The 24,778-nt window shown below is 39.7% G+C and overlaps 1 protein-coding gene across 1 annotated transcript in view; it reads left to right on the top strand.

Annotated features, from left to right (window-relative positions):
* The window catches only part of USH2A (usherin), a 949,135-nt gene that overhangs the window by 637,075 nt on the left and 287,282 nt on the right, over nt 1-24,778 (top strand). Inside the window, exon 44 of the mRNA XM_004700145.2 lies at nt 23,630-23,793. Within this exon, the coding sequence (XP_004700202.1) occupies nt 23,630-23,793 (164 nt within the window). The remainder of the gene's footprint in view (nt 1-23,629; nt 23,794-24,778) is intronic.

Here is a 24,778-nt window from a genome sequence, read left to right as displayed (position 1 = left end):
GTAGATCTATTTCCCCACTATCCTATGTAAATTTATTTACATATGTAGATGTCTGTATTTAGATCTCTATAAATACCATTTGTCTCCTAGTTCTTTCCCCTATTTCCTTTTACTTTCCTCTTGCCCCACTATCAGGTTCAGCCTTCATTTGGGTTTCGGTAATTTCTCTTGGTTACATTGCCCTTGCTTAATCCCTACCAGGCCTCTCACAACCTCCTTGTCACATAATTTTGGGTCACTTGTTGCTCCCTTGTCCCTGGGTTGGTCAACACTTCCTCCTTATCCCCTCCTCCCCCTCCCCCATGTCCCCCTGGAACCATCGGCCCTGTTGTTTTCTCCTCCAGACTGTTCATCCAGCCTGTCACAACCTCCTTGTCACATAATTTTGGGTCACTTGTTGCTCCCTTGTCCCTGGGTTGGTCAACACCACCTCCTTATCCCCTCCTCCCCCTCTCCCATGTCCCCCCAGAACCATTGGTCCCATTGTTTTCTCCTCCAGACTGTTCATCCAGCCTGTCTTATCTAGATAGATCTGTAGGTATAATAATATGCACCAAAAAACAAGCTATAGCAAGACAAGTGATGAATGAGAACACAGCGATGACAACAAAAAAGAAAACTAATGACCCATAAAAGAATAAATAAATTAAAAGGAAAATAAAGAAAAAGAAAAAATTTAAAAAGAAAGAAAAACCTATAAATAAATCAAGGTCTGATTTTTGAACTCTAGGTGTGTCCTCCAGTCAAGTCCGAAGGGATGCTACGCTCTGGCCTCAGAGTCTCTGTTCTCGGTACTCCCTTGGGAGCTCCCTGCACCATGTCCACTTTGTTCATGTGCCCATTGGGCGATAACAGGAGTGGCAGAGGAAAGAGGAGGACCAGTCTCCACAGTGCGTGTCATCTTATCCACTTGATTATTAAAGTCCTCCTCATCAGAGGCAACCCTTTGGTGACAGGGATGGAGATTATGCATGGACTCAGCAACATGGACTTCCACTCACCAAGGCTGACTTGGCCACTGCCACTGCTGAGTGCCCCATTTTATAGCAGCAGAAACCAACATTAAGTCCAAGATATGGGACCATTCCTCGGGGAGATCAGCCAGCAACTTGGTGGCAGGTTGATTACATAGGACCACTTCCATCATGGAGGGGACAGCGTTTTGTTCTTACTGGAATAGACACCTACTCTGGATATGGATTTGCCTTCCCTGCATGCAATGCTTCTGCCAAAACTACTATTCGTGGACTTACAGAATGCCTCATCCACTGGCATGGCATCCCACATAGCATTGCTTCAGATTAAGGAACTCACTTCACAGCAAATGCAGTGCAGCAATGGGCCCATTCCCATGGAATCCACTGGTTGTATCATGTTCCTCATCATCCTGAAGCTGCTGGCTTGATGGAATGATCTAATGGGCTCCTAAAGACACAATTACAGTGCCAGCTAGGTGGCAACAACTTGCAGAGCTGGGGCAGTGCTCTCCAGGAAGCTGTATATGCTCTAAACCAGCAGTCAATATATACAATGCTGTGTCTCCAATAGCCAGAATTCATGGGTCCAGAAACCAAGGGTGGAAGCTGGAGTGGCACCACTCATTATTACTCCTAGTGATCCACTTGCAGCATTTTTGCTTCCTATCCCAGCAGCCCTGTGTTCCTCAGGCCTGGAGGTCCTGATCCCGAAGGAAGGAACTCTCCCACCTGGAAACACAGTATGGATTACACTGAACTGGCAGCTGAGAATGCCCCTTGGCCACTTTGGGCTTCTCATGCTTTTGAATCAACAGGTCAGGAAGGGTGTCACTGTACTGAGTGGTGTGATTGATCCTGATTACCAAGGAGAAATTGGACAGGTGTTACATAATGGAGGTAAAGAAGAATATGTCTGGAATCCAGGAGATCCCATAGGCCGACTCTTAGTGCTACCATGCCCTGTGATTAAAGTAAATGGTACAACAACCCAATCCTGAAAGGATTTATAATGACCCTGACCCCTCAGAAATGAAGGTCTGGGTCACCCCACCAGGCAAAAATCCACAGCCAGCTGAGGTCCTTGCTGAGGGCAAAGGTAATACAGAATGAGTAGTAGAAGAAGGTAGTTCTACCTATCATTTACAACCACGTGATCAATTGCAAAAGTGAGGTTTGTAATTGTCAGTGTATTTTCTTTTTATGTGCTTATTGCTTCCCGTTATTCATGTATGATAGATCAGATACAATTGGACTCAGTGTGTTTTCATTTATATGTATGATAGATGATTGATGATAAGTATAAGTATGATTTCATAAATGTCCAGAAATTATATAATTACATATGGCTAAAGAATTGTGTACAGTTGCCAAATTGGCAAGGGGTGGATTGAGGTAATTAGTTTATTGTGCCAACCTGGCCAATAAACACATGTGTGATTAATTGAAGGGTAGAGGGATAAATGTCTCGGTGAGGCTCGCCTTTCTTGTCTCCTTCTCTTTGATCATCTGACCAGTGTGCAGCTGCCTTGCTTGTTCTGTGCCTCAATTTGCAAGCTATGCTACCTGTGGGACACCTAACCCATGGACTGTGTTGCTGTAATTTGAGGTTCCTTCAAGACCTGCTTCGCCACGCAATTGGAATTTACATTTCATGAGCTGGGGACTGTCAGACCCTGTTATCTGGCTGACTTGGTGACTTGCCTTGTTGTTTTGCTGTCTGTGCCCAGATAGGCTGAATTGCTCTAGAGAAAACCCTCAAGACTTGAAGGCCTGCCAGTGTCTCACAACTGTCTCACGGGAGTGAGTTTGCACTGAGCAATTTGCACTGCTTTTTAATTTAATTAACTATTTCTTGTGTTATATATCTATCTGTATAAATATATATAAAATTATTAGCAATCTGGTTTTGTCTCTCTCGAGAACCCTGTCTAACACAGGTGAGTCAGTACCCTATTCCCCCACCACACATCTCTTTTTTTTTTCCTGTCTTCCCTTCCCCTCCTTATTTTTAGTTGACTACCATATGTACCCCTGGATTTGGTCTGACTATGCCATACCACCTGGTCCTCACCCCTGGAGTGTTTGTATACAGCAGCTTATTTCCTTGTGCCCTTTTGCATTTTTCTTTTCATATTTATATATATATATATATATATAAACTTACCTCAGCGAACTCATGTTGTACTTGTCTTTTTGTGCTTGGCTTACTTCACTTAGCATAATTTCCTCCAGTTCTTCCCATGTGGCGATATGCTTCATGGGTTCATCACTGCTTTTTAGCGTTGCATAGTACTCCATTGTATGTATGTACCACAGTTTTTTAATCCATTCGTCTGTTGATGGAAATGTGGGTTGTTTCCAACTCCTTGCAATTGTGAACTGTGCCGCAATGAACACTGGAGAACAGATGTCTGGCCATGGTTTGTTTCTTGCCACTTCTGGGTATATGCCCAGTAGGGATTGCTGGGTTGTATGGTAGCTCAATTTCCATCTGTTTTAGAAATCGCCAAATTGATTTCCATAGTGGCTATACATACCTACAGGTCACCAGCAGTGGTTGAGAGTTCCTATCTCACCACAGCCCCTCCAACACTTGTTGATTTCTGATTTTTTGAATTGGGCTATCTTTCAGGGTGTTAGGTGGTATCTCATAGTTGTTTTGATTTGCATTTCTCTTATGGCTAATGATCGGGAACATTTTCTCATATGTTATTGGCCATTCAGATTTCAGACTGTGAAACTTCTGTTCAGGTCCTTTTCCCACCTCTTCAATGGGCAATTAGGTTTTTTTCTTCTTGGAAGCTAGCAGAGTTTTGTAGATTTTAGTAATAAGGTCTTTGTCTGATGTGTCATGGCTAAAGATATTTTCCCAGTCGGTGGACTCTCTTACTACTCTGTTGGTGAATTCTTTTGATGTACACAGGTGTCTTATCTTCATTATATCCCACTTGTCTATTTGTGACTCATCTGTATTTGTATCCCTCCCTATTTCTGATGCTTATGTATTCCCTGTGCCAAGGTACTCAGGTTTGTCCCAATTCCCTCATTGATGGCCCTAATTGTTTGGGGTTTTATTTCAAGGTCTCTGATCCACCTTGAGCTTATTCTTGTGTATGGAGTGAGGTAAGGATCTTGCTTCATTTTTCTGTAGGTAGATATCCATTTTTTCCAGCACCGTTTATTGAAGAGAGCATCTACTTCCCATTTGATATCTTTTGGGCCCTTATCAAAGATCAGTTGCCTGTATGCTGATGTTTTTATTTCTGGGTCTTCAGCTCTTTTCCATTGGTCTGAATATCTGTCGTTATACCAGTACTACACTGTTTTGACTACTGTGGCCATATAGTACGTCCTAAAGTCAGGTAGAAGAAGCCCTCCTACTTTGTCCTTCTTCTTGAGGAGTTCTCTGCTAATTCTGGGCTTCTTCCCTCTCCAGATGAAGTTGGTAATCAGTTTTTCCAATTCTTTGAAGAAGGATGGTGGTATTCGTATCAGGATAGCATTGAACTTACATAGTGCCTTGGGCAGAACTGACATCTTTACTATATTGAGTCTGTCAGTCCATGAGTATGGGACATTCTTCCATTTGTTGAGGTCACTCTTGATTTCTTGTAGTAGTGTTTTATAATTTTCCTCATACAAATCTTTTGGTTTTTTAGTCAGTTAATCCCTAGGTATTTCAATTTGTGCTTGGGTATTGTAAAGGGTACTACCTTTTTAGTTGTCTCTTCTGTGATCTTGTCTGATGTGTAGAGCAGTCCAATAGACTTCTGTTTGTTGATTTTATATCCTGCCACTCTGCTATATTCCTCTATTGCTTCCAATACTCCACTTGTGGAGTTTAGGGAATCTTTGATGGATAGAATCATATCGTCTGCGGGTAATGATAATTCACCTCTTCCTTCCCCAGATGAATACCTTTAATATCTTTTCTTTGTCTTATGTTGTTAGCTAGGACCTCCAATATGATGTTACATAGGAGTGGGGATTAGGGGCATCCTTGTCTGGTCCCCTTTTTCAGTGGAATTGTTTTTGTCTTTTTTCCTTTAACTACCACATTGGCTGGTGGTTTTTAATATATTGCTTGTATAATATTGAGGAATTTTCCTTCTATTCCTATCTTCTTGAGTGTCTTAAACAGGAATGTGTGTTGGATGTTATCGAAGGCTTTTTCCATATCTATCGATATTGTCATGTGGTTCTTATTTTATCATTTTTCCTGCCAATGTGGCAAATAATGCTGATGGTCTTTTGTATGTTAAACCATCCCTGCATCCCTGGTATGAATCCCACTTGGTCACGGTGAATTATTTTTTTAAATATGATTTTGTATTCTATTGGCCAGTATTTTGTTAAGGCTATTTACATCAATGTTCATTAGGGATATTGGTCTGTAATTCTTGATTCTTGTTGTATCTTTGCCCGCTTTAGGTATCAAAGATATACTAGCTTCATAGAAAGAGTTTGGGAATTTTCCATCTTTTTCTATGTTCTGGAAGAGTTTGTGTAGGATTGGTGTCCGTTCTTCCCTGAATGCTTGGTAGAATTCTCCTGTGAAGCCATCTGGCATTTTTTTGTTGGTAATCCCTTGTTAATCCTGTCTATTTCTTCAATTGCTATGGGTCTGTTGAGTTTATTGACATCCATCTAGGATAATCTAGGGAGGGATTGTGTTTCCAAATATTTGTCCATGTCTTCCAAATTGTTGAATTTATTAGAGTATAGACCTTCATAATACTGTGTAATTATCCTTTTGATTTCATTAGAGTCCATTGTGATGTCCCCTGTTTCATCCCTCATCCTTGCAAACGGTGTTTGTTCCTTCCTTTGTTTGGTTAGGTTTGCCAGTGGTCTATCAATTTTGCTAATTCTTTCAAAGAACCAACTTTTAGCGGCATTAATTTTTTCCATAGTTTTCTTGTTTTCCCTCTCATGTATCTCAGTTCTGATTTGTATTATAACTATGCTCTTGCTATTAGTAGGGTGGTTATGTTGACTTTGCTCTAATTGGTGTAAGTGTTGAGCCAGCATATCATCCACAAGTCTCTTCTTTTTTCATGTGTGCATTTATTGCTCTCAGCCTTCCTCTGATAAATGCTTTTGCTGTATCCAAAGGTTTTTGTACACCGTATTTCATTCTCATTGGTTTCTAGAAACTTCCTGATTTCATCTATGATCTGGGTCAATACCCACACCTTTTGCAATTGAGAATTGTTCATCCTCCAATTGTTTTCCATTGTTTTCTTCACCGTCCTTCTGTTAATTTCCAACCTTATGGCACAGTGATCAGAGAGAGATGTCTGTATAATCTTTATGTGCTTGAATTTACTCAAGTTCGACTTGTGTCCCAGCATGTGGTCTATTTTCGAATATGTGCCATGTGGGCTTCAAAAGAATTAAATATTTTGCCTGTGGGTGGAAAACTGAAAATATCTATCAAGTCAAGTCGTCCAATTGTGCTATTTACATCTGTACCCTCCTTGTTGAGTTGTTTTCCCAATGATCTGTCTTTTTCAGAGAGTGGTGTATTAAAGTCACCAACTATAATTGTTGCCCCTGTGATTTCTTTTTTCATCTTTTGGAGTGTTTGATTTACAAATTTCACAGGTCTCGAGTTAGGCGCATATATATTTATTATGCTCATTGGTTCTTGGTCTGTTGTTCTCTTGAGCATTATATAGTGCCCCTCTTTGTTTCTTGTTATGGCCTGTATCTTAAGGTCAGTTTTGTCAGGTATTAAGATCGATACCCCTAATTTTTTCACATTGCTATTTGCTTGGTATATATTTGCTCCAGCCTTTAATTCTCAACCTGTTTTTGTCTGAAAGCTTGAATGTGTCTCTTGGAGGCAGCAGATTGATGGGTTATGTTTTCTGGGCCAGTCTGTTAGTCTCTGCCTTTTAATACCTGAGTTCAAGCCATTGATGTTCAGTGTTATTACATCCATCTGTGGACTCTGTGATGTCATCTTGTTCCTTTTTTGTTGGATATTTTCCTATCCACCTATCTTATCCGCTTGTGTTGTGTGTGTGGTTTATGTTTGCCTACTTTCCACTATTGGGAATTACAGACCAATATCCCTAATAGCCAATGCTATTCTGGGGGCTGTTTTCTCTTTGTTGCCCTGTGGGTGGAGTTGTTCTATGTAATGGATTCTTATTTGCCCTCAGAGAATGTTGATCTTCTGCCCATAATGGATTGGCAAGGACCTTTTGTAGGACTGGGTTTCTTTTTATGTATTCTTTGAGGTTTTCCTTGTCCGGGAAGACTCTTACTTCTCCATCTATCTTAATAGATAATTTGGCTGGGTAAAGTATTCATGGCTTTGCGTTGTTTTCCTTCAAATCTTGGACATTGTTACTACATTCACTCCTCTTCTTCATCGTTTCCTCTGATAGGTCCAAACATACTCTTATTGGGGTACCTTTATACATAACTGTTTGATTTTCCCTAACTGTTTTTATGACCTCCTTTTCCTCATAGTTGGATAATTTGACAATTATGTGCCTTGGTGACTTCTTCTTGGGATTCAGTCTGGCTGTTGTTCTTTCAGCCTACTGAATTTTAATTTATTAAGCTGAGGAAGTTTTCCTCTAAAAATCCCCTTGCTAAAATCAGTTTGCTTAATTTTCATTTAATAAGCTAGGGAAGTTTTCCTCTAAGAATCCCCTCACTATTTTAGCTGTTGACTTCTTTGTTGTGTTTTGTTCTGGTAGTCCAATTATTATAATATTGTTCCTCTTCATAGCATCAGACATGGCTCTCAAGTTTTCTTCAACTTCTCTGATTGTCTTATTTGACTGTTTTTCCCATTTGCTGAGGTCTGCATGGTTATCCTCTAGGTAACTGGTGTGATACTCTGCCTCCTCAAGTCTGTTGGCAAAGTCTGTCAATTTTCCACTGGATTTTGTTATTTCATCCCTTAAGTCTTGGATTTTCCTTTAGTGCATTGCCTTTATCTCCTCTATCATTTGATCTTTTCCCTGCATTGTTTCCCTCATATCCTTTATGACTCCAGGTGCATTCTGAAAATGTCTTTTTGTAGCAGGTCAATATATGCGTCTATGCACATCGTTAGGTTCATGACTTCTTCAGGCATTGTTTTCTGTTTCTCCTGCTTTTTGTTGAAACTTTTAGAACTGGTTTCTGTTTATGTGTTCTTTCAGAGGAGCCTGGAGCCATCTTCCAGAATCAATGAGCACTGGGTTCTCTCTTGGGGGACTCATGTGAGTGCTTCTACGAACTACCTGCCAGTAGCTGTTCTGAGGGGTCTGGCTATCTTTATATCTTCCTGTGGTTTCACTCTTACCCTAGCCATCCAGTATTCCGTTATTTGGAATGTGAGTTGGATAGTTCTTTCATGTGACGCTGGTCAGGTTGTTGTGGGCCCATGAGGGTGTCGCTTCACTGGCTGATCTCTAAGTAGGCCTCACAGTGCTTGGAGCACTTCGGGTGAACTGTGGTGTTTCCCTCTGCAACTGGAGTGCCAAGGAGGGTATGTGGGTATACCCTCCTTAGTGTAGCGCTCTGTAGCTTGCAGGGGAATTACTGGAGATGGAGAGATCGACTTGGAGATTGGGTGGATGTTCCCGCAGTAGCGTGGAGCCCCACCAGTGATGGTCAGACATTTCCCCCAGTCACTTGTGGGGCCTCGGGGTTTAGGCTGGAGATGCTCCCATAGTTTGCAGAGAAGAAGCCCCTGCTGCTTGGTGTATGGAATAGGACCAGCGTGATTTCCCCAGCTGCGTGAAAAGCTAATAAATGCGGGTGGAAGCTCCCCAAATTGGGCCTTCAGAGTTTCCCTAGGCAGAGGGGAGTGGCCTGGAGGCAGCTAGTGGCTTGTAATAGGAAAGAGAGTGAAAGGAGAGGAAAAGGGAGAAAGAAGAAAACAAAGACTGGAACAACAATGCCAAGCAAATTAACACCCACTCACACACACACAACTAGAATGCACAGAATAAACAAAAGTGAAAACAGTAAAAAAGTAAAAAGATAAAAAAAGAAAGCAACAAAAATGGAGAACTGAATCTGCTGAGACTGTGTCAGGAAAGAGAGAAGAGCTAGAAGAATAGTAGAAAATAAGAAAAAGTTAAAGAACACAAAGAATAAAAAAAGAAAGTGAAGGAAAGAAAAATTTAAAAATAGATAAAGAGATAGCTGAACCCTGTGTAGCACTGTCTTGTGCTGTGTGCAGCTCTGTCTTAGGTGTCAGGCTGCCCACTAGGTGGGCAGAGTTGCCCTAGGCAGCGGGTAGAGTTCTGGGAACCAGCAGTGCCATTTCAAAAGAAAGAGAGGAGAGAATTATACAAGCAGAGAGAAGAGAAGAGAACAAGAAAAAGAGAAGAAAGAGAAAGAAGGGGAAAGAAACTTCAACTGTGTTCACTAAGATTGGCTGTGATGGTAAAGAGGGAAGAGAGAGAGACGGAGGAAATAAAGAATAAAGGGATAGCTGATTCCTGATTGCTTGAATGTGGGGCCAGAGGGGTTTAGACCGTGCCCCACAATGGCAGGTTGCTGTGCCCTTTTAATGCAGGGAACCAGTTGTGCTGGGGGAAATTGTCCTAGTTGATGAGATCACCTTTGAGGTCCAACCGAGGTTTCCTCAGCAGCACAGTGCGGTGTACCTGGCTGTCACCGCTGCTTTGTGTGGTGTACATCGCTCCCACAGAGGGCAGGCTGGAGTTCCCCTGCTATTTGGGTTGATTTGTCCTAGGCAGAGGGTAGTGACCTGGAAACCAGTAGTGGTGTATGATAGGAGAGGGAGAGAGGAGGACAAAGAGGGAAAAAGAAGAAAGAGGGGGAAAAAACCCAACACAAACCTGAGCTTCTTGAGACTGACTGTGTTGGGAAAGATAGAAGGGCGAGCGAATAAAGAAACAAGAAATAAAGTGATAAGTAAGGAGATGACGGAGACTTGATCACCTGTCCGTGGGGCTGGAGGAGTTCCAACTCTTCCTCAAAGTAACGGGGTGGTGTACCCGCTTGTTGTTCCATAGATGCAGGGCGGGATTACTCTTAAAGGCAAGATTGCACCAGCGGCCAGGTGTCAGTTCCGACCGTGGTACTGAGCACTGGAGTTAACGAGTATACCTGCCTTGTGCTGTACGTAGCACTGCAGCAAAGGTGGGGTTGGGGTGTTTCCACAGCCCCGTGTAGGACCCCAAGACAGGCAGGACCTCCCCAGCTGTGTGTAGAATCACTGAGAGGGAAGCTGGGTTTACTATCCTATCTAGACTGCTGGTGCCCTACTAGATCAGAGGATTTTATTTGATTTTTTATCCCCCTGGCCAGCTAGAATAGAATCAAATTAAATTGTCTCCCTCACTCTCTGGGCTGCAGCTCAGTGATAGTCTGTTTTTCAGTCAGTCCTTGGCCTGCTTTTAGTTGTAGATATTGAGCTTCTCCATTATCTCTTCCCACAGGTGTAGTCATTTAGTTTCTGTGTATTTTATCTGAAAAAATCCACATGTATATTCACCATTTTTGTTGTTGAAAGATGGTATTTATGACGTAGAACTTATAGGTTGTGTAAAATTCTATCATTCTATCTCCAACTTCATTTCTATCACTAATACCATATTTTCCAACTATTTTCCGGCCTGTTTCCAACGTTTACATTGCAATCGCGAGTAATTATCAATGTATCTTGAGTGCATGGGTGATCAATTTTAGAAAGATGTTGATAAAAATCTTCAATTTCTTCATCACTAGGTTTAGTGTTTGGTGCATAAATTTGAATAGTTGTTATAATGACTAGATTTCCTATTTGGGGTACTTGTCCATAGTGTTCTATAATATTTAAAGAACATCATTTCATATGTTCCTCACAATAGCACGGTGGTGCCGCCGGTGGTTGTTAGTTGCCATCAAGGCTGTTCCAAATCACAGTGTAGGGAACATTGCCTTGTCCTGCACCATCCTCAAAATTGTTCTGGTGATTGAGCCCATTGTTCCAGCTACTCTGTCAATCCTCCATGCCAAGGATGTCCTCGTTTTTTGGCTGTCTTTCCAATCATACTAGGAGGGATTCATTTCCCTATTTCAGACAAAAAGCAAACACTTTATTAAGGAGCTTAGATCAAGGCTGCAGAATTATTTTTGAATTTTGAGTAATAAATGTCATTTAGAACTTTTAACGAGAGGTCCAAATCTGAGATTTAATATAATTTAAATCTCCATGAATTAAATTGAAATGTTAATTTACACAAGCATACCAATGATAGCTACATGTAAAATGGAAATCTAAAAAAAAACCCTAAAAGTATAGAAAAAGTTGTAATGAGGTAATATTTTGACTAGCTTCATAGCACTATATATCAAGGGATTTTTCACCCCACAAAAACCAGTCACATATCTGCATGTTTTCAAATAACTGCTAAGTCCCATGCAATTAGCATATGGTAAAATAAATATATTTCTTTTTAGTATTAAAAATAAATGACATGGGGCTTTATATTCTGAGATTTTTTTGATAGCTGTTTATTCATTTTAACACTAATCAGTGTAAAGCCCTTTCAGCCATGAGATCTTTCATCTAAGAGAAAACTGGAACATGATTAGTCTGCTGGTGGGCTTTAAGTCTTAAAAAATGTCTTATTTGCTCAGTTGTTTTTGTTGGCCATCTTCATAGTAACCAAGGTGCGTCAGTCCAGCTCAGCTGGTAGACCAGCAGGTTCTCTGATGGCAGAGGTGGGGGAAGAAGTTGAATTGTTTGGCCAGTCTACTGTTAGCTGATGTGGTTGTATAAGGACCTGGACTCGTCATACTAAACCTGTTACAATTGACTAAATATGGGTTAGAATAGAACATGCTTGATAGGGTTTTCAATGGCTGATTTTTCAGAACTAGATTTCCAGGTCTTTCTTTCAACACACCTCTGGGAAACAGTAAACTTCCCATCTATTGTCTAGTATCTGAGAACTTTATCCTTTTGCACACCCAAAGGACACCGTGCCCCATTGTTATAACTCTTTAGTGACCCTACTCTTTGGCCTGTACAACTCACTGCTATTTAGTGGATTCTGACGCACACAACCCTATAGACCAGGGAAGAACTCCCCCTGTGGATTTCCAAGGCTGGAACTCTTTATAGAAAGAGAAAGTCCCTTCTTTCTCCTGCTGAGCTGTTGGTGGTTTCGAACTGCTGACCTTGTGGTTATCATCCCAACATGTAACCACTACACCAGCAGGGCTCCTTGTTCTATACAGGGGAACTTCAAAATGTGGGGGAAAATCACTGCTTTTTAATCCTGTTCTTCCATAAACTCTTGAAGCCCCGGTATTTGTGTTGTTAAGCTGTTTTGTTCAGATGTCTATGATTTGAGGGTTTTGTCTAAATGCTAGTGTCTTTAGGAGGAAAATGTAATATTCTGTTCTTCTAGACCCTATTTTTCCCCATACCCTTTCTAATTTATATCTATTTAAATAAAGTGAAGGTGTAAGTTTTTCTTCCCATGTAGTTGACAGCCCCACATATATATCTAGGATTAGCTTATAAAAGGGACTTCTCTTGATATAAAAAATAGTAAAACTAGCTTTGCAAAATGTTATTGTTTTGCAAGGCTTCTTTCTTTCTTTGCCTGTGTGTATGTGTGTGTGATGATTTCTTATTCCATATATTTTTCTCTGCTTAGTTCATTATATTTATAGATTTTCTTTCCATTTCCTTCATTGATGTTGTTTTAATGTTTCCTGCATCTTTATGGTTTTGCTCCTTTTTATTTTGGTAAGATGATTTATTGATTTTCATTAAGTTTACATTCTAATTTATTATTATCATCTTACCAACTTTAAAACAGTCTTCTAAATGGATAGTCTTGATTTCCTCTCCATGTGGAAATTCTGTAACCATATCTTTTTTTTTTTTTTGCTTTGTCTTTGGTATCATTTTTGCGTTGGTGCCATATTTTCAGTCTTGGGTTTTTTTTTTATGGTTTTGTTTTTAAGCTTCATATCAGTTTTGTTAGTCTGGGTTGACTAGAGAAATAAATACGTTGACACTCATATGTGTGCAAGAGATCCCAGTCCAGATCAAGTTCATAAGTCTGATATTAGCCCATGTGCCTGCTACCAATCTATAAATTCCTTTTCAGACTCAGGCACCACATGCAATGATGCTGAATGCAGGAATATCACAGGCCAGTAGGTTGAGAGTCTTGTGGACCTGGTGGCAGTGTAATCATCTCAGTACTGGCATGGGTCTCCACGTGACTCCTTCAAACTCCAGGGCTATAGCATAGCTCCATGGGCCTTGACAACCGGAATGTCTCAGAGTGAGTGTGTGTGTTCTGCTTCCGTGTCACCAGCGGCGCAATCAATACTTACTTAATGCTCTTTGACATTTTCGAATGCTCGGTTTATTCACTGCAAACACACATCAAACAATCCGAATTTAAACTCAAACCATAATAGCATTTCAAACTAATATCAGGTATAGGGGCAAGGCACTACATTATTATTTCAGCATCATCGTCCCAACAAGCATTCCCTTCATTGGTGTACTCACCCAGGTAGAGTTGGAGAGAGCAGGAGTTGAGTTCTCCTTGGTTCCCAGCTCTCTGAGAAGTCAGTGTCTCTATTGGGGTTTATATTGGCAGTTCAGCTGACTCCTTGACGTCATTCTGGTCTTACTGGGGTTCTCCAGACTTTCCGGGGTGACTTCCTCAGACTATCTGTTGGCTCTTGACAGTGTCTCAATTTTTTTAGCTGGGCCTAAATGTCACACTTTATTTCTTCTCCAAAATGGAGTTTTTTCTGTTTCCTTCTTGCAAGGTAGTTAGTTCAACGTCTTGCAAGGAAGTTCTATAATGCTCACCTCACCTCCAGCAAGCTATTTATCTCTGTAGCACCTCCAAATGAGGTCATCAACCTGTGACCTAACTGACAGGCTAGACTCCACACCTCCACAAACTGACACCAGATTGTGTGACTACCACATCAGTATTTCTTCCTAGGTAGTGTTGCTGTGTATCTAAATTTCAATTCATTTTCTGCCTTTATTGGTTCTCTATATGAAGAATTCACTTTATGTATCTTGTAAAGTGTTTCTCAAGTTCCCTTATTTCCTATTTATTGGGAAATGTCTTGATTTCACCATTTTGTGATAGTTTTGCTAGATATATAATTCTTCATCGGGTTTTTTTTTTAATTTCAAGTTTTTACGTATATCATCCCGTTGCTTTCTTGCCTACCTGTTTTGGGCAAAGAAATCAAAGTTTAGTGTTACATTGGTTCTGCTTTACAGATCATCTTTTGTTGTTTTCCTACGCTGCTTTCAGGATTCTGTCTTTATCGTTGGTTTCAGAAAGTTAAAACACATCTTGGAGCTTCTTTTGGTGTCTATCCTAGTGGGGCTATGCTGAGCTTATTGAATAGATCTCTCTTCATCCTTCATGATCTCAGGGGAATTTTCTTGGTGTATTTCCTTTTGACTCTTCCTTTTCTGGAATTCCAATGCCACAGATGAACTCTTTTGTGCTTTTCTTTTTAAATATTGTTTTTATTGATGGTTCCTCTAACATGAGTACTAGGAGATTCCGCTTCAATTTTGCTAAGTATCTCTACTGTCATTTCAATTCTACATCTTTACCCTTCCAATATTTTACCTATTTCTGAAATTTTAGTATTAATACTCTGGATTTCTATTGGCCAATTTTGCATTCTTTCTAATTGTCCATGTATTTTTAAATTTGTTCTTGTATTATTTTCTGAATTCTTCTGGAGCAGTGGTTCTCAACCTGTGGGTCACGACCCCTTTGGGGGTTGAATGACACTTTCACAGAGGTCTCCTGATTCATGACAGTAGCAAAATTACAGTTAGAAAGTAGCAATGAAAAAAATTTTATGGTTGGGGGTCACCACAACATGAGGAAGAGGAACTGTATTACAGGGTCATGGCATTAGAAGGTTGAGAACCACTGTGCTATAGTTTTATCTGGGTTTTCTTCAATTGTTTCTTCAATCTCTCTCTTTCCCCCTCTTTTTTTCAATCATTTTATTGGGGGCTCTTACAGATATTATAATAATCCATAATTCAGTTAGATCAAGCATAATTGTACAATTGCTGCGACCATCAGTTTCAAAACATTTTCTCTTATCCACTCCATCCCCTATCCTACCCTCCTGAAACTCTTATTATTATATTATTCATTATTATAATTATTTATTTTGTTATTATTATTTTTGAAATATCTTACACCATCCAATGTATCCATTCAGCTACAATGCTGTTATGCATTCCCCTAAAGTAGGTTTACACCGTCATCATTGCTATCAGTGTCCCTTCTACCCCACCCTCCCTCCCTCTCTTCTTGTAACTCCAGGGAATCAATCTGTTGTACAGTCCGAAGTACAGAGGAATTCGAAAATTTTGTGTGGAAATTCCTTTTTCTTTCATTTCATTCTCTTTCACAAAGTTTGAAGGCTTTTTAATATAATTCTTTTAAATTCCTCATCAGGTGAGTAGGCCAGTCAAAATATGCAATATCAGTTCTTACTCCAGAAGACAGCTTTCTCTTGTAATCGAGTCCCCAGCTTAAGGACCCTTACCCTGTCTGTGTGTGTGATTTGAAGATGTCTGTAGTCACCGAGACACTGTTGTGTTACTATATTGTACTATCCTCACTTCTGGTGTTACTAGATTTTATTGTGGTATTGTATTTTACCACCTTCACAAAAGTTTACCATCCTCACTTTTAAGCAGCATCTGTATGTGTTTGTTGATTATATGAGAAGGCTTCAAACAGCCTGTAGAAAAATTCTATTATCTATTAAGTTGCTTTTTCCTAGAAGTCCACTGTATGGGTTTTGCTTCACTATAAATCTTTGTTTCCTTTTGTTCTGATATGTCCAGGCAACAGGGAAGGCAAGTCTCTCTGCCTACTTCTTTGGAAACTCTGGGGAACTCCTACTCTGTCTTTGAGTGGATTTGCATAGCAAGGAGGAGTGTGTATGTGTGTTTTTTATGGCTAATTGCATAGAGCAGCTGAGGGTAGGCCGTGAGTTGTTGGCCACTGTCTTTTATTGATCCACCTCCTGAAACCAATGACACTGACCACAGAAGAGTTGCATGAGCACTGTTGACTATAGAGACGATGAGGTCGGAGTGCCCCCTCTACAAGATCAAAAATGGGGAAAAAATGGATGGAGGATTAGAAAAGAAAAAAAAGTGATGAGGAAGAAGGAAGAACTAAGGAGAAATAAAATAAATAAATCAAAAGGAAAATAAATGTTTTAAAGGCAGCACAACACTGTCAGCAGTTAGGTGGGTTGGACTGGTTGTGATCAGAGGGGGCTATTCCTCGTGGTCATAAAGAGGTTGTGCAAGATAAATGGAGAGAACACACCTCCCTGGTCTTTGAGCATTAATGTAGATGCCAAAGTAGTCCTGGACAAGCAGAGCTGGTTATTTGTTTCCTGCTCCCATTTGAATAATGCCCGCCAGGTTAGGTGGCATTTCTTGCTCAATAGGACTCCTTGTTTCATGTTTCCATTGAATATCTTCCTCTAATGCAGCAGTTCTCAACCTGTGGGTTGCGACCCCTTTGAGGGTCATGCAAACCTTTCACAGGGGTCTCCTGATTCATAACAATTGCAAAATTACAGTGATGAAGTAGCAATGAATATAATTTTATGGTTGGGTTCACCATAACATAAGGAACTGTATTAAAGGGTCCTAGCATTAGGAAGATTGAGAACCACTGCTCTAATGGGTAATTGATTTTCTTCTTTACCCTTTCCTTTGAAGTTCTGGGTTATAGAATGGTTACACATATCCATTTCATTTGGATTCTTGGGTCTTTGTTGCAGAGAGCTAGGGTAGTATCTCTGCCTAATTTTCTATTCTAGGTCCTCCCTTTAGATGATATTAACTTAGGATTCATTGCTGCTCTAGGTGCTGTCACGTCAGTTATAAGTCACAGCAACCCTGGGTACAGCAGAACCGCACACTGCCTGCCCAGTGCCATCCTCACAATTGTTATAATGGAGTCCATTGTTTCAACCACAGGAACACGTTTCATGGAGGGTGCTCCTCTTTTTCCCTAACCCTCTGGTTTACCAACTGCGATATCCTTCTGCAAGTATGGGTCCTCCTGACAACAAGTACATAAGACAAAATTTTACCTTCTTTCCTTCTAAATAACATCTGAATGTACTTTTTTCAAACAGTATTTATTTGTTTTTCTAGCAGTCCATGATATATTCACCATAATTCAAGTGCATCTGTTCTTCTCCAGTCTTCTTTATTCATTACCCAGCTTTTGTATGCAAATAAGGCAAGTGAGAGTACCATGAGTCAGGCACATCTTAGTCATCAAAGAGACATCTTTGCCCTTTAGTCCTTTCAGGAGATCTTTTACTGCAGTTTTGCCAGTGCAACTTTGGTTGATTTCTTGACTGCTGCCTCTGTACCTTTTTTAATATGAGAAGCTAAAGCACCCAAGGGGGAAAATGATGATGCGAAAGAGCTGAACAGAAATTTTCAAGGGGCACTTTGAGAAAACAAAGTAAAATATCATAATTAAATGTTCAAAGACATGGAGTTAGAATACCAACCAGGAAGAGCATGCTCAGCATTTCTCTAGCTGAAAGAACAACAACAACAAAGTCAAGTTGAAATATTGAAGGATTCTGTGGACAAAATATTGAGTGATTCTGTTGACAAAAAAAAAGCATCAAAAGAATACAGAAGGACTATACCAAGCCACTGTACTAAATAGAATTGGCTGCTTTTTGGCCATTTCAAGAGATAACATATGATTGAGAACTGGCAATAATGAAGGAAGAAGTTCAAGCTGTATTAAAGGTACTAGTAAAAATCAAGGATCCAGGTGTTACAGAATAAGGCTCATAATTCAATCCAATGTGAACATACTTATGACATAGTAAATATCAATTGAAGTCCATGTCCCCAGTTAAATGGTCTATTTTCATTACATATATATTTATAATATGTGGAAAACCATACCAATTTTATCTCAAAAGACATTATGTTCTAGAATTTATATCATTACAATAGTCATACTTTTCATTTAGATCTACATATACAAAGGAAATGAGTGCATCGATTTTCTAGATAATTTAGTTCAGGCACAAATGCTTCTACTGTGCCATTATGAATATCTTAGGTGAGAAGTAGTTCTTAACTGAGCTGCACAACCCCTTGGGATCATTAGTGAATGTTGTTCTTCCTGTAGAGGCACAGACTCAGTGCTTCACTGTAGGTTTATGCTGTCAGTGTCTAAATTTTCTCTCGTAATAATTCTGTGCAATGTGGCCAAGTTATGGTTGTTGGGGGAGCCATAACTTTGGATTTCCTGACATGTTCATTACCTGAAAAACCTAGTGACCGTGCCGTTGTTGCCTGATGTTACAAATGTTGGTCAGGACGTGTGTGACAAGAGAGCAGTGGCCTCCTTCATTTTAACCATCTATCTATCCTTACAACTTTCAGCACCTCACACTGCCTTGGCTCCTGAGTGATCAGAAAAACAACAACAACAAACTTTGAGAATACTGTCACAGTATGCCTTGCTTTTGTTCTGGATTTAAAGAAGGAAAAGGAAGATATAGGAAATAATAGGGTTTTTGTGTTCTATTTCATAAATAATAATGAGTTTAAAATTATACTACCTTAGTTATTATTAAGTTGATAAGGTGATGTGTATTTTAACTTCGGTACTATAGAATGATTTATACATTTCTAGAAGTATTTATTTAGAATGATAATATAAATAGTGATCTCCAGGTGTATTTTAGTATAATTGATATCTACTAAATATTGCTAAATTGTACGTGTGAAAATTGTTACAATAGAATTTTTTTTCTGTAGCCTTTTGAGAACTTCAAGTTAAAAGCTTAAAGAGAAAATGCCTACTATTAATGGAGGTGGGCACAATGAAGACAATATTGCATTGTTGTCTTTTTGAAACTCTTGCTTGTGTGCACTTGTACTCACCTGTACTTGGAGTTGTGGTGGCTATGAAGAAGAGTTAGTGGAGATGCAACTAACTAGCCTGTGTTTTCAGAAGCATGATTTATATTGGGGACAATATTGACACATGGATTCTTTTAGGACATCAATAAACCTGACACATTTTTAATTCTGATGAAAATAACCTGCGATATTCTTCAGAGTACTGAAGAATTGTATTGGTTCCTAAAATACACCAGATTCTTTCCATATAAAGCCTTCATATATTTTGACCTGGAATAATGTCTTTCTCTGTCTTCGTTGGACAAAATACCACTTGTCATCAAAACCTAGCCCTAACATTGCCTGCACTGTGAAGACTTCCCTGTCTAAGTCAGGCTAAATAGATGGAATGTCTACTGTGTACTTATGGGAAAAGGAACATATGAGTTCATATTTTAGATGTTCTGACTATGAAACATAGTTTTCTAAAACTTTTTTATGCGCTACAACTCCAAGAGTACAGTTATCATACTTACTGTGGTTTGCATCTGGCACATAGTAAGTGATAAATAAATAGTTTTAATAGATCAAGGGAGTGAAGAAATGTAAAACATGAAAGCTCAATATAATTTGATTTCAATATAATTTTAAAAGAAATACCTACCTAAGCTTCAAGCAGAGGCATTTTTCTACATGTGAAATAAATCTGTGTGTCATTAACCTTAAAAATTACTTGCGTGCCCTGAATTTTATGAGAGAGAATGCATTAGAAAGTGTGGACTGCTGTCAATTTAGTTATAAAATTATTTATTCAACAATAGACAGATTAAAAACTGCATAATCTGAACAGAATCTTTTTTAAATTCAAGGATGACATCTGAATAGTTCCTTAAATCAGATTTGAAAAACAAAACAGGGAAGGCACTATTCTCAGGTATATACATAGCAAAGTTGACTATAAAAAAGTGGACGAGAGTATGGTTTTAAAAGAATTAATTTTTCAGTTAAAATTTGTGATTCATAGCTCATTTATAACCCATTATACCCCCAGGGCTCATAAGAGTAGGTTATAGATGCAATGAAAAAGTATGTTTCAGGATTTACTGGAATTAAGAGAATGCAAGATTTTATTTCCTAAAAAAATATAACTTAATGATGTAAAAACAAACACATGACATCGAATGAATAGCTACTGGTTTATTGTCAATGAATAGTAGAAATAATTTCATATTTGAAATGAAAAACCAGAAGCCCAGCCAGCTCTGTTAGCTGGTTGGGCAAGTTTAGGCAGAGTCACTTACATCCTCAGTGTCTCAAGTTCTTCTTCTAGCTTTAAAATGTAGCAGATATTTTATTATTTGAAGCAGGTGAACTCTACGACTAATCCCTTACCCTCAAATTCTAGTACTACCTTTGAACCATGTGCTCTACTACTAAGTATCGATGTGACCTGCATTCCTTCTATGATGACATGAATTGTACATGCCACCAATACTCAATTATAAGGAAATTCCTTAAAGTATCATCATAAGAATAAATCCCTTATAGGTATTTCTTACAGTTAATCATTCTGTTGCCATCTGATATTGTGAATCCCATTTGAAGACAAGAACCACACAATTGTGTCACTTTAAAACTAAATATTATTGAATGTGTAATAGCGTAGATATGTTCAAGAAAAATTCAAATATTGTACTAGAGTAGATTAGACATCCAGGTGCTAAATTTCTCCTAAACCATTTTGCAAAGTAAAAAACAATTATAAGAACTTTACTCAGGGATAGCACTAATGAATCCAAGGTCGTTGGTTCAATTCCCATGTGAGCCATTAGCTTCATTTCATTTACTTGTCACAGACTTGCTACCCTCTTAACCCTGACTCACCATCCTTCTAATTCTTACTAGTGGTCACAAAGGAAATTTGGCAAGACTGTCTGGAAGCATAATAAAAAATCTATCCCCACTTCAAGAAAACAACTCAAAGGTCAAGCTTGAGCAATATGACATCATCCAAGAATGGAGAAGCCACGCTATCATTATAATTGCTTTTATTACTACTGTTATCAACGATCACTATTGTGCTGACAGTATAATATAGTGGCTAACAGAGCCAGTTCTGGAATCAGAATGGGCACATTTGAGTCCTAACTCCCCCATAATAATGTTTATTATTAACATTAATAAATTGTTGATAAATTGTTGATAAATGCTTTCAGCCTAATTTTTCTTATTTTCAAGGCAGAAATTATAGTAGTACTTCATAGGTTGGTCATTCTCCCAAATAACGCACAAGTCCCAGTCCATCCTTGGAGTTAGTGCACAATCCCGTCTCACTCTTACCACGAGTACCCCTCACCTTCGCTGACCCTTTACTTCACCAAACACAATATTGTTTTCCAGCAATTGATCTCTCCCTGATGACATGTCTAAAGCACACAGGTTGGACAATGTCTGCTGCAGTACATCAGGTTTTTATTGGCTAATCAAAAGTAGATCACCAGCCTTTTCTTCCTAGTCTCTTAATCTGGAAGCACCACTGAAACCAGTCCACCATGGTTGACCCTGCGGATGTTTGACCTACCAGTAGCATAGCTTCCAACATCATATTCGGATGCAAGCCACCACAGTCTGGCAAACTGACAGGTGGCGACCTATATGACAAACAACAACAAAAACAGCTATAACCAGTCTCACTGCCATCAAGTCGATGCTGACTCACAGTCACCTATAGGGCAAGAGAGAACTGCCCCATGGGTTTCCCAGACTACAGTTGTTTACAAGAGTAGAAAGTCTGTCTTCTGTGGAGCTGCTGCTGGTTTTGAACTGCTGGCCTTGTGAATCGATGGGCCCCTGAAGCCCTTCATAAATGCTAGCTATTGTAATTGACCTTTGATTTGTCGTGTTCAGAGATCTATTTAGCAGTTGCTTAGGAGCGTATCATGAAGACAGGAGGAGAGGAGAGAAGGAAAGGAGAGGGGCTGCAGTGAAGAACGTTCTATCAGTTTCCCAAATCAGAAGCCTAGTACTTCTTTAGAGACAATGATAAACAGCTTCCACAGGTTCCTGAAATCTCACTTGTAACTACAATAACGAAGTAACCACTCTTCAGTGTAGCCGAGGTAGAGTCATTTGTAAAGGACATTGCTAAACACTTGCCTTTGGACCTAAAATAAGAAAGAAGGCAAGGAGAGCAGACTTTTACATATGACAAACCGCTCAGAGAGTCTTGTCATGCTTTGGCCAGAGTATGTATCACAATCCTGGGAAAGACACTGTCCCCTTCATGCCATGGCCCTGGGCAGAATCCTTTGTTACTGTCAGAAACATGAAACTCATTGTCACTACTGAGTCTCTGCTGACTCACAGTGACCCTTTAGAACAGAGCCGAACGCTCTTGCGGGTTTCGGAAACGCGACTCTTCAGGAGAATCGAAAACCCTGTTCTGCCTTGGCTGCCACCGCTGGTGTGGGCTGCCATTTATTGAGACAAGTACTCTGGATCTGATTTGGGAGGTTAGAAGCCTTCGGCAGCTTTGAGACAAAAACTGGGTAACTGTCAGATTGGTGGGCAAAGGAATTCCTATAGTAAAAATCTTTTTAAATGAACATTTATTTCCTTTCTCTTTTGAAAAGTATCCTTGATAGCCTCTTAAGCCCAAGTGAGGTGATGATGTTCTGAGGCTGCCCTGAGTCCTGGATGCCCTCAGGGTAGTCATGTGTTGTCTCAGTGTATTTTGCATCCTTGTTCCTCTTAGCAGTTGCCCAGTCAAAACCTACTGTCCATAAAGAAATAAATAACACTTTCTTATTCAGGCATTTAAGAGAAAGATGGGGCTTTCTACTCCTGTAAACTGTTACAGTCTTGGAAACTCACAGGGGAAGTTCTGCCTTGTCCTAAAGGGTCACTATGAGAGCATCAACTCAATGCAGTTAGCATTCTGGCATTTGAACCAAACTAAAAGTCGTATAGGCATCTACTTAAGGGATAACCGAAAGAGATAAAGAATGGGTGATGCTCCACTGACAGAGATTTAATATGTGACTTGGAAAGTTCCCATCCTATCGCATCACCATGTCCAAACTTCTTCTGCAGAGCAATAGTGCTTCCAGTGTATTGATGCACATACACGTGTTCACACTATAGCCAAAGGCAGCTCCGTGTAACAAAACTCTCAGTGGTAGAATGCTATCCTCTTTGGTCACAGTTATGATTTAATTTAGGAGCTATCTATCTGCCAATGAGATCCTGGGAAAGAAGGAGTGCTGTCATAGAAGATGATGGTGCAGATTCTGACACTTGAAAATGGACGTGCTTCTCAAGAGAAGAGCCTACAACTCTAGTGCTGAAATTCAGAGAGAAAGCTGGAAGGTTGCCAGATGTGTAACTGCATCTGGAAGTGAGCTGTCGTCCTTCCCACTTCTGACAAAAATAAGAATGAGAAAAGCGATAAGCCACCTTTGTTTTAAATGGTGCTGTTTGTTTGACATTCCATCTAAAATACTTTTCTGACATTTTGGTTAAGGCTGGAGAGAAACAAAAATGATGATATGGTTAGTGGAAGAGGGGTGGAGGAAATAATGTATTTAGTAGAGAAAAAAGGAAAATTGTGTTTGGGGGATTTTTTTGTGAGGGGAGATAAAAAGAAATCTTATATTTTGTGAGAGAATAGTAAATCATGTTATGTTGGCTTCTGTAAAACAAAAACTTATATATGACTTTTTAAAAAACCATCCCTTAGGTTTACAACATATGGATATAAGCTCTTTGTACACAACAGTGTGGGTTTCACGCCAAGTCAGGAAGCAAATGGGACGACATTAGCTGGGCCTCCACAGAGAGGAGCCAACCTCACTGCACATGCTCTTAACCACACGGCTATCCACGTGGAGTGGACGAAACCAAGTGAGTACCCTGCGCATCAGCTGTAGAATCCGGGCTTGTGTCTGTTTCCGTGGACTGTTGAACAAATCTGCAGAAACTGCCGTGGCTTAAAGCAAGGGGAGATTATTCCCTCACTGTTCTGGAGATTAGAAATTCTGAAATCAAGGTGCCAGCTCAGTGAGGTCCTTTGGAGAACTCTGCGGGAGGGACAATCAGTTCCATCTTTCTTCTGGCTTGTGGTGGTGCCAGCCACCAAGGCTTGCTGTCCCTTGGCTTGTAGCTATGTCCCAATAGCAATCAAATATCATTTTCCCTGGGTGTGTTTTTGTGTTTACTTCTCTCTTCTTATAAGGATATACGAATCATATTGGACTGTGACCCACCCTGCTCCATCCAGTATGTCCTCATTTAAATAATTGTTTCTGCAAAAGCACTACTTTTTAAAAAAAGATCATAATTTTTAACAAGGTAGGGTGGTAGTAGTTACATGTTCGGCTGCAATCCAAAAGATCAGCAGTTTGAAACCAACCAGCCGCTCCTCAGGAGAAAGACTGGGCTTTCTACTCCCAGAAAGAGTTACAATCTCAGCAACTCACACAGGCATTTCCACCCTGTCCTATATGGTCACTCTGAGTCAGTATCAATTCAATGCCAATGAGTTTGGTTTTGCTGGGGTTTTGTCTTGTTGGTTTGGGGTTTAGGACTTAAGCATATCTTTCTGAGGGATACTCAAATAAATTAAAAACAGGCAACTGGACACATTTTTTAAGTCCACTTAATTAAAAGTTGTGCTTCCTTCTGGGAAAGGCAAAAATCTCTATTTCACTTCCATCCTTTTTGGACTTTCACTTTTTTCTTATATCCATTCCATTTGGATTGGGGCTGCGATGTCCATCACACCAGTCAGTTTATATAGAAATGCCCAGGTGTCGATTTAGTACAATATAGTGTTCTGCACTTTCCTTCAGACAGATCTGCCTTGAGTCTGGTGGCTTATCCCTCATTT

This window comes from Echinops telfairi, unplaced genomic scaffold (assembly GCF_000313985.2).
Source record: "Echinops telfairi isolate 266 unplaced genomic scaffold, ASM31398v2 ScPeMD7_7424;HRSCAF=8462, whole genome shotgun sequence".
NCBI lineage: Eukaryota > Metazoa > Chordata > Mammalia > Afrosoricida > Tenrecidae > Echinops > Echinops telfairi.
This window is presented reverse-complemented; position numbering and strand designations above follow the sequence as displayed.